The sequence below is a fragment of the Terrapene carolina genome, unplaced genomic scaffold (genome assembly GCF_002925995.2).
Source record: "Terrapene carolina triunguis isolate 2854851 unplaced genomic scaffold, T_m_triunguis-2.0 Scaffold192, whole genome shotgun sequence".
Lineage (NCBI taxonomy): Eukaryota > Metazoa > Chordata > Testudines > Emydidae > Terrapene > Terrapene triunguis.
Window position 1 is genome coordinate 27,601,240 of NW_020664543.1, and position 10,781 is coordinate 27,612,020.

At 43.4% G+C, this 10,781-nt stretch overlaps 1 protein-coding gene across 1 annotated transcript in view; it reads left to right on the forward strand.

Annotated features, from left to right (window-relative positions):
* Positions 1–1,185: 1,185 nt before the first annotated feature.
* Positions 1,186–10,781, forward strand: part of LOC112117006 (butyrophilin subfamily 1 member A1-like) — a 43,565-nt gene continuing 33,969 nt past the window's right edge. Inside the window, exons 1-3 of the mRNA XM_029912204.1 lie at positions 1,186–1,285; positions 2,855–3,202; positions 5,045–5,329. Of these exons, the coding sequence (XP_029768064.1) occupies positions 1,186–1,285; positions 2,855–3,202; positions 5,045–5,329 (733 nt within the window). The remainder of the gene's footprint in view (positions 1,286–2,854; positions 3,203–5,044; positions 5,330–10,781) is intronic.

Sequence of the window (10,781 nt, forward strand, 5' to 3'; positions counted from 1 at the left end):
ACAAAAAATCTTTTGATTCCATTTGAAATAAGAAAATTCATTTTGAAATATTTTGCTGAAAAATTACAAAAAAAAATCAAACAGGAAAACTTTTTTTTTTAATTTTGTCTTTTATACAACATATTTGACCAGTTCCAGTGTTGTGAACTGTCACCATTTTATCATAAGTCTTGACATATATGATGTTTTCCTTACAGCCCCAGCTGTTCTAGTCCTTTGATTATGAGACTTTCACCTTTCATTTTTATTTTAAAAAGCAAGTTTCTAGCCCTTATGGTTACAGGAAAAAGCTAAAGAATATGACCTGAGTGCAGCCTAAATGCTCAGATACTAAAAGACAAATATAAAGAACCCAGAATTTTTTGATCATCCGGAAGGCGAGAGATCCGGGTTCCCTTCCATGAGTAGATCTATAGGATATAATTTGGTTACATGTTATGTACAGTATCTAGCTCAATGGGGTCTGATCAGTGACTGGTGCTCCTAGTTGCTACTACAAAGCAAACAATAAATCATCATAGTATGTTCTGTCCCTGTATATTTTCCACCTGCTAAGCTTTCTGCACAACTTACTTTAATGTGACATAGTCTCATTGCTTCCTGCTGGGGAAAAAAGGAGAAGTCTGTGTAGGGGATTATGGGATTGTTCTGATAAAAAAATCGAACAGCCATAATTTTAATTACAAAAGGGCAAATTCCCAATGCATAGTATTGTAGGGGCAGATTTTTGAAACCTATCACGGTTGGTTTAACCTTCCTGTCCCCAGTAGAGTAACTATAAATATTCCCATTGACTTCAGTGGGGCACAATTAGGCCAATTCTCAGTGATTTTCAAAATGCTACCCTTAATTAATATTCAAGGGATTAATATATCAATTTTCTCTCTTTTTTGGTGATGGGGAAACTAATATCATTTTACACTGATCTGCCTTTTTGTGTGTGGACTTGTAATGGAAACTCAATTTCAACCTTAAATATGGGATGATTGCTGTCACTCCATAATTTGAAAATGAGTTCACTTAACAATTAATTTATCCTTTTTTATTTAATGTATCCTCTGTAATCTTCTATTCCTCAAATTCCAGTATCCAGCTGGTCATAATCACTGCATCCTACTTACTAGGGTAAATTGTTGTTTTGTGTGTTTTTTCTCTTCCTGTGTTCTAGATGAAGTTTCAGTGAAGATGAAGGTTCTCTCGTTCTGCCACAGCTCCGGATTCAGCTTCTCTTTGCTTGGTTTTATTATTTATTTTATGACTTTTTATGTTCACAAGTTGGAAACAGGTAGGAATCTTCACTGCCTCTGCTGCTTCCCATAGGATTTATTTGGGCCCCAAGCCTGCAGTCCCTTACAAATAGGCTTATCTTTATGCCCTGTGAGTAGTCCCATTGAAGTCAATGGAACTAATCCCAGTGTGTAGACATAAGCACAGAGCAGGATCAGGGCCGTAGTTGTTGTTTTTTGGCTGTATTTATGTTGTTGCTGGACTATTTGATCTGAGCTTGGGGTAATTTTCAGCTCTGTCTGTTCATACCTGTATTTTGTAAAGATTGCCAAGGAAGCCCAGCTCATTGGATGGACACACTTTTACTGCTGAGTAACACAAACCTGTATAATTAAAATTATTGGATTTTTATATTTACAAAAAGGGCCCGTCACTCTCTTTGGTTGCCAATACAAAGCTGAATGAAATCTAGCACACATTCCAAACTGGTCCAATAGTGGGTGGGTTGGTTGGTTGGTTTGGTTTGTTTTAAAAACACCCTCCTGCCTTCCTAAGCCTTCAGGACTAATAATTCCCCAACACACCTTATCTCAATTGCATCCTCTTCCATCCATTCCCTGCCCAAGACAGAATGGACTGTAGAGGTATCAGACCAGTGTGGTGTTGCATTCTTCTCACCACCATCTCTCTCCCACTAAAACCAGTGGGACTGTTAGACTGAGCATCCCAGCGCTCTTCACCACTGTCGTATCACATGAGGAGAGAGGTCGTAGCCTGTTCCAAGCCACTTAGTGCTTCACATGTCAAAAACCAAACACCTTGAATTGCACCAGAAATATACTGGGAGCCAGAGCAGATCCCAGAGCTCAGGAGTGCAGAATCCTGTTTGAAGATTACAGATTAGCAAGCAAGAGGTGATAGTCTGCAAGAGCTGCCAACTAGTCTTCAGGCAATAAAGGGATTCCTACACTGCGAATCTGAGCACAGAAACTGGCAGGGCCCTGAGGAGCTGATTCAAATCCCACTAAAAGTATTTCCATTCACGTCAATTGGATTAGATCAGGTCCCCAGCCCCCTAAAATTTCCTCCAGTTTCTTACCCTAGTTTATCAGGCCTAATCCTACCCTCTGTGCACACCATGCTACTGCTGGGGTGACACGATTGAGGGGGCAGAAAAAAAAATGTCTTGTGTGTCCTGGTATATTTCACAACACAGTGTATGATGATTAGACCTGATCATGCTGCCTCTGCCATTGTCAATTATCACATTTTGTTACCCTGCTCCGCAGGATGAGCACCCAGAATATACACACTTCAGGACACAGAGTGTTCATTCACAGAGCCCTTCACCCTGGTGTTGTAGTGCTCAGCATTTGGTGCTGTCACTGCCATAGCCTGCATTCGATTCCCAGTCAGGGAAGACTAGCTCTTTGCCATAGAGAAATTCTGCAGCCTGTGTTACACAGGAAGTCAGACCAGATGATCACAATGATCCCTTCTGATCTTTGAACCTATGAAATAGCTCCCCGAAATATAAAAATAAGACCTAGCTTGTGTGTGAGACTGATTACATGTATAGGATCTTCTCTCTGAGTTTATTTTCTTTATCTCCTGGTACATTTCTCAGCTCAGTTTAAAGTGATTGGACCTGAACAGCCTGTCACAGCCATTGTGGATGAGGAGATAGTGTTACCTTGTCACCTGTCCCCCAGGATGAGCGCTGAGAACATGGAGGTGACATGGTTCCGGTCCCAGCTGTCCCCATTTGTGCATCACTATAGTAATGGAAAGGACCAATATGGGCAGCAGATGCCGGAATATCAGGGGAGGACAGAGCTCTTGAAAGATGGTCTCGCTAATGGGAGTGTTGCCTTGAGAATTTTCAGTATCAGACTCTCTGATGAAGGACAATACGGCTGTTTTGTTCAAGATGATATCTTTTATGAAGAAGCTCTATTGGAACTAAAGGTGGCAGGTCAGTAGCCTGTATCTGTATTTCCTTCAAGGATGGCTCTGAGTGATTCGAAGGGCTTGTTGACCTTGGGGTTTATTTTTCAGTAACTGCAGCATTTTTTAATAAAAATGGCCCACATCCACATGAAGCTAATCTTCTTCCAAAATACCTGTCCAGTTAGTGCAAACTGGATAATCCACTTTAAAAGCCATGCAAATCCATCTATAATCCCCTGTGCATGGCCAAGCTTTATGACCTCTGCCATCAGCACCATCTTTATCGTAGTGCATGTGTCCATGACAACAGCCCTGACGGCTGATCTACCAACACCAGATTGTTGAGTTACTGACTGGTAGCAATCAGAGATAGCAATGGCCACGTGCTTCTCCACACGGAGGGGAGCTCTCATGTTGGTGTGATGCTGCTGCAGCACCAAGGTGAGCTCTACACAGCTCTGTAGGAAAGTGCCCTTTGTCAGCTAGACATTCTGTCTCCATTGCTGGTCATCCCAGGACCACATCACCAGCCTTTCCTACTAGTCAGTACTGGCTTCTGAGCACACAGCACAGTGCTCAGTCAAGTGAAGTTGCTCCAAGAAAAGCTTTTTTTCCACAATTAGAGGCTAAATTGCTTCCTCCTCCTCTTCCTCTAGCAAAATCATTGCAGTAGCATGGTGGCTTCCAAAGCCACCTGGTTATGTGATCACAAAAATATGTGCAGCAGCCTTTGTGTGTTAGTGAGTGCCTGGCCCATGGCACACACCAATGCGCCTCCCTCCCACTGGCTGACACTATGCGGAATTCCCTTTTTGGTACCATTCATTTCCTCACAGGAACTTCAGTATGTCACTTTTGAAAGTAGGACTTAAATTCCTAATTCAGTTAGGTGACTTTGAACATTTTACCCATGGTCTGTTGCTGAGGTAGAATATTTATTGTATCAAAAGTGAAGTAAATTGGAGAAGGGGCTCCTGAATTATTACACCTTCTTTATCAATAGTCATCTAATATTTTGCCACTTTCAGGGTGTGGGATGAAGAGAATAAAACAGAGATATAACGTCTGATTTCCTGTATTCACATAGTTAAATCTAATGCCCAGGACTGAATTTTAGTTTCCTGCGGTAATTGTCATTATATGAAAATACCCTTCCAACCATAAATAACATCCTTTATAGTGGAACAGACCTGCACAGTCTTCACATTAACTGGAATTAATTGTACAAACTAGCCACATCCATGCCAGTCAAGAATGCCCATTCCTAACCTATGGGCACTAGATACCCCACATTTGAAAAAGAGTACCTAATGATCTGCTGGCCCTGGGACACTCTGGTGTCACCTTCTGGAGATTTATTTTATTCTGGTGAAGGCTACATAAAACTTTTTAAGGAGGAAGCTTTCATCCTGTGAAAGGCTGTTTTTTCACCAGTCAAGAGGCAGTTCAAGATGGTTACGCTCAAGGAGATGTCCAGATACTTCTCCCCTTCTGCTCTGATAATGTATTTGTAGGGCTAAGTACAGTATATTTAATACAATCAAATAGGAGATATTTCACCTGAAGACACATTTGAAATACAAAGTTTATTTTTCTCAGTTTCTTTTAAATCTGTTAGTGCTAAGCTAAATTATCAATTAAGGGGTTCATATAATCCAGAAATGCCATGCTGTGCTCTGTGTAGATCCGGAGATAAACCAATACCGAGGAGAAAAGCTTCCCCTTCCCCTCCATGAAATAATTACAGTTTCTTGTTCATATAGTTTCCTGAGTCCATGAGCACTGGGAATAAATGGGAAGTTTACATTCTTATTCTCTAGGCTGAATATGTGCATAAATCAACATGGATTTATTCATTTGTCTCTAGCTTCAGGCTCTGCTCCTCACATCTCTGTTGAGGGTTACCAGGATGGAGGGATCCGACTGGTGTGCCGATCGGCCAGATGGTACCCAGAGCCCGAGGTGCTGTGGAGAGATCTCAAGGGACAGCCCTTACCTTCATCCTCTCAAACAAATTCCCGAGAAGCCAGTGGCCTGTATGAAACACAAACTTCTATCATTCTAACAGAACATTCAAATCAGAACTTGTCTTGTTCGGTCAGGAACACCCACCTCAGCCAAGAAAAGGAATCAACATTATTTTATATATCAGGTCAGTAGCCATCAAAAACCCACAAACTGTTGTTGTTTTTTCAGCAACATTAAAAAAAGACAGCTGTGGTCAGATGTTGTTTACATGTGTGTTCTCTGACACACACAACATACAACACAGGGCAGCCTTACAATTAAAAACAAATGGCGCCAGAATTCTATTTATAATTGTACAAAATAAGGCATTAACAACTTAGTTATGAAAGCAATGCATTTAAAAAAAACAGAGAGAGAAACAAAAGAGTTAATAAGCAAGTTATTACCTTGTTATTTAAAACTTTTAATTTGAATTTGTCAATTTTTATTAAATTTGCTAAATTTGTTGTATTAATTTAGTAACTTAAGGCATTTTCAATTCTTTATATTAACTTTATTTTAAAACCCTGCTATATGGAAATAAGGAAAACCCATGTTTCAAATATTATTCAGTGGTTAGGATTAGAACCAGAGCCTGCATTTCTGTTGCTAGGCAACCGTATGTTCAAGAAAGTTAGGAGTACTTCCAGTTGTTGCATTCCTGAAGGGTTAAAATAATTAATTTACAGGAATTATTCAAAGTAAAGTTTTTTCCTTGTTTTCTCTTTCTTTGTTGTTCTGTTCTGTTTTCAATTGCTTTATCTTTTGGAGGTTTCTGTAAAAACTATAACTTTTAAAACAAAAAGAGAGCAGAAATGAAGCGGGGGGAAAAAAGGAGAGGGAAGAGCAAAGTAGGAAGGTAGGGAGACCCGAGCCAAGAGAGATTAACTCTATCAAGGTATCTTAAAGTATAGGCAGCAGCAGTAAATTTATCAAACCGAGAAAGGATATAAAGGAAAACTTAAATGGTATGTAAAAATATTTTGAGAAAGGAGGTTATATTTTTTAGCTCTGAGTGAGGTGTGTGGCTCCACGGGTTAAAGCAGTTGGGAACCCACACCCCTGGTTTTTATCCTAGCTCTGAGAGGAGACTGGGGGTCATTACTTGGACTTGCAAAACCTGCATTCGTTCCCCCAATGTGTGTTGCTTTTATTTGCATGCCAAATGGACTACAGGAGTGCCCTTTTTGCTGCAGTTAACTGTTTTGGGGCAACTCCATGTGTTAATGCATCAATTCTAATCTCAGTTTTTCACTTTGAAATCCTTTTTTATTCACTCCCCTGTGATCGAGTCACAGCTTCTGTCTCCTAATGTGCTCTGTGAACTGTTCCATTTTTTCCTTCATCTGATTTACCAATCCTGTATTGTCTGCTACTTTTCCTCCCTCTGCACTTACTTCTCCTGTTCTGACTGGCACCAGTTTAGGTCCTGATTTATTTTTTACCGGAACCTGGCTTTTATTGTACGGTGATAGTTGCACTGCAGTGGCCCCAGTTTAATTTTATAATTTTGCTAGGACCACCTTTTTCTATTTCTGTCCCCATTCTTCAGGCACAGGGTAGTTACCTGAAGTCCACTGTTGACTACCAATATTTAAAACATGGGTGTGACGTTCCCCTCTGGTGTTATCTGGACCAGTGATCTCCTAGGTCACTCCAATCCTTGACTCTGGGAGCCAGCCTTATCCTGCTCTGCGGTGAGAACCCCCACTCCTGGGTTGTTCCCGCACAGCCTCTGGCATGTAAGCTGCTCCTTGGATTGTGCAACTGAAGGACACTAGCCAGTATCTCCGGTCCCAGACACAACCTTAGGAACCTCCGTCTTGCAGTGTCCAATTATGCCTGCTGGACACTGCAAGCTTATATGAGTTTGTCAATTTAACAAAGAAATTGATATGCACCAGGCTTGTTATCCCAAGGGGAGTCTCTGACACACTTTAAACCAAATGCACTGCTTCAGGTAGAATAAACAAACAGATTTATTAACTACAAAGATAGATTTTAAGTGATTTTAAGTCAAAGCATAACTAGTCCCATTTGGTCAAATTAAATAAAAGCAAAACGCATTCTAAGCTGATCTTAACACTTTTGGTGCCCTTACAAACTTAGATGCTTCTCACCACAGGCTGGCTGGTTGCCCTTCAGCCAGGCTCTCCCCTTTGATCAGCGTTTCAGTCGCTTGGTGTGGTGCCTGTAGCTGTAGGTGGAAGAGAGAGGAAGAGCATGGCAAACATCTCTTCCTTTTATCATGTCCTTTCTTCCCTCTTGGCTTTACCCCCTTCCCCCCGCGCGCCCCCATTCAGAGTCAGGTGAGCATTACCTCATCGCAGTCCCAAACTGACTAAAGGAAGGGGGGTGACTCACTCGAGAGTCCAACAGATCCTTTGTTGTTGCCTAGGCCAGTGTCCTTTGTTCCTGTGAGGCTGGGCTGGGTTTGTCCCATACGTGCTCTGATGAGGTGTGAACTGCCCCTCTGCTTCTGGAGAGTTTTTGCCTGGGCTTGCCTTAAGCCATGAGGACACATTTTCAGCCTCATAACTATATACATTAAATTACAACCTGTAACATTACTATAACAATGATTACTATAACAATTCTCAGTACACAATGAGCCTTCCGAAGACACCCAACATGACAAACTTTGCATTAGAAACCACACAATCATATTATAAGGATGAACATGGGGGTGCTGGGTGTTCCCCCGAGGTACAGAGCGTCACAGCCTGTCTATGCAAACAAGGTCAGTTCCTGAAGTGTTCTCCCCCACTTCTCTTTTTTGCAGATTCTTTACAGCTGTCTCCAATGTTTTATTTTGTTCCTGTGCTTGCTGTCTCTGAACTGCTTGCTGCCCTGTTACGAGAGCAGGAGCATGCCAGGGCTCTGTTACTTCTCTTGCTTCTTTTAACTTTCTTTGTTTCTGTTACTTGCTCCACCAATTTTGTGGCGTGTTGTCTTAACCATTTAACAGCCATGGCCATAGTTTGCAATATTCTACATTTTTTACTCTTATTTTTCAAGGCTACAGTCTCTGCCCTAGCCTTACAGATTCCGTTCCAGATTTCTTCCCCACTATATTTTTTAAATTCATATGGAACTCTTTTGCTAGCAACCCAGCGTGTCCTTACCTTATCAAACTCTGTGGGGATTTTCAGGGTGGGGTTAAGGGGATTCCCTAGCATGTAGCCTTCTGCCATGTTAGATCATGATTCCTACAGAGGACAGCTTGCTTACTTACCAGATCAGCAGTCGGGGCAGCATTGTCAGATGTTTGGCTGCATGTGTGTGTTTTCTCTCCGTGCTGCACTGGCTCTGGCCGGATAACCTGTACAGCAGGCTCCAATCAAACTATCCAATAACCACAGACCCATTTAGTAGCAAAGGCACTCGGTCAGGTTTATTGCTGACAAAGCATGGTGCTAATGCCCCGGCTCAATGGTTACAGGTACACTAACACATGTATGCCTGTGACAATGGACCAGCTCAGTCAGTGGCAGGACTTTTCCACTGCCCCCTAGGCTGGACGAAGGGTTAAGGTGAAGTATCCCAACATTTATAGACTGAGACAAACAATCTGGGATAAGTATCAGGGGGTAGCCGTGTTAGTCTGTATCTACAAAAACAACAAGGAGTCTGGTGGCACTTTAAAGACTAACAGATTTATTTAATCTGGGATAAACAACTTATGTACCACCTTACGTGTTTCATGACACATTTGTTACCTCCTCTTGTACTTTTCTCCTGATTTTTCAGACAAAATATCACTATTCAGCACTTTTGTCAAGCTATTTTATCGTGTGCTAGGTTGGGATGTTCTTGTGCTGGCCTGCTGGAATGTGTTTACACATTGTGTGCTTTAGCAATGCTAGCAATATTGGTGCCGATTTCATGTACCAGACACTGACTTGCAGGCAAGCACCTGCTTTTGACAGGGCCTGACTGTTGCTCATAGCATAATTTTTGCTGACTTTGGTTCAGGCCTCAGGCTTTGCACCAGGCCAATGCTTCAAGCTCTCTCTTTCTACTACAACAACAACCAACTGATTAGCTATGTTAAAATGAATCCATAGCAATGAAGGCCACAGTGTGTATTTCAAACAAACACACACACAACTAGAAATCCAATTAGCTAATGGTGTTATTCCCCCCCCACACACACACAAAAGCGCCTTGAATGTCAATAGGACTTGTGCACATAAATGGTTTAGCCTTTGTCTACGTTAGGAAGATTTTTCCCATAGAGCTCTACCAGCAAAACACTTCTAGTATGAACACAGCTACACTGGCAAAACTGCACTTTGAGAGAGAGATGTTCCTGTGGGTGCTCCACCTCAGGTCAAGGTGCATCCCAGCTCCTTTGATCGGTGATTTCTACAGCAGTACCCCTACGGGCCGTGCACGCACTGTGCCTGCCTCACGAGCTGTCAGTGTTTGAATAGCGCGTGCAAGGCCCGGGCTCCCCAGTTCCTTCTCTACCATCCCTGGCTAGAGACGGAGTTCAGCAGTCCTCTCAGATTTACTCAGAGATAGTTCTGTTTCTCAGTTTAATTTAGATAGTTTAATCATAGAGTTACTATTTAAGAAAATAGTTTAGTTTTTAGAGTTATTTAAAAAAAAAAAAAATCTCGGCTACAAATATGCCTGGCTCCCCCAGCTTCAAGAGATGTGCCTCCTGCAACGAGTCCATCCCTATCTCGGATGGTAATTCACAGTGTGTACGCTGTTTGGGGGAGTCTCATGTACCCCAAAAAGGCGTCCACTGTAATAAACTTAAAGTGCGAACCCGCAAGGACAGGGAGCTAAGACTGAAACTACTTCTCTTAGAAAACTCCCTCAGACCCGCGTCTGACCCTGGCCAGCAAAGTTCTTTAAAACCCTCAAGGGAGAAGGGTAAAACAAAGAAACGGCCAGCTTCCTCCTCCCTCAGGGGCCACTTCTCAGCAAAGAAGTCTCAAATGACTTCCCCCTCACCAGTGCCCGCCGCTCCACGGCTCAGCAGTTTTAACTCTGCAGGCACCTCAGGCACCAACTGTGAGTCGGCTGCTCAGCTTCCTGGTGCCGAGGCTCAGGGTTTTCAGCTGCCCGCTTCCTATAGCTCTCCCTCGGCAACCTTTGACAGCATGGTGCCGAGAGCTGTCACGGGGCCTAGAGCACAAGCCGAGATCGTGGCACCGCTGTTTGATCTTGCGGCACCGCTTTCTCACCCACCGCAGCCGATGTTCCCGGCACCAAGCCGCCTCATGTCGCCTGCCTGCCCGACAGTACCCACTTCTGGGGCATCTGCTCCTACGGCACAGTATCAGTGGCGTAGCCAGCTTCTCAGTGCAGGGGGAGCAACCATAAAAAAGACTTGCCCCCCCCCCTTGGCTTCTCCTCTGGCCACGCCCCTCCTTGGCTCCTCCTCCGGCCATGCTGCGCCCCCCCTCAGAGGGGCTCGGTGGGGGGGGGGCGGGCGCGGGGGAAGGTGTGGTGGGCGGGGGAAGGTGTGGCGGGGGCTGGGGGGAGCGGAGCAGTGGGGCGAGCAGCAGCTGGCGAGATCCCCTCTCCCCGGCAGCTTCCTGGTTCCCTCGGCCCGGGCAGCCCAGCATTTTTTTCAAAAG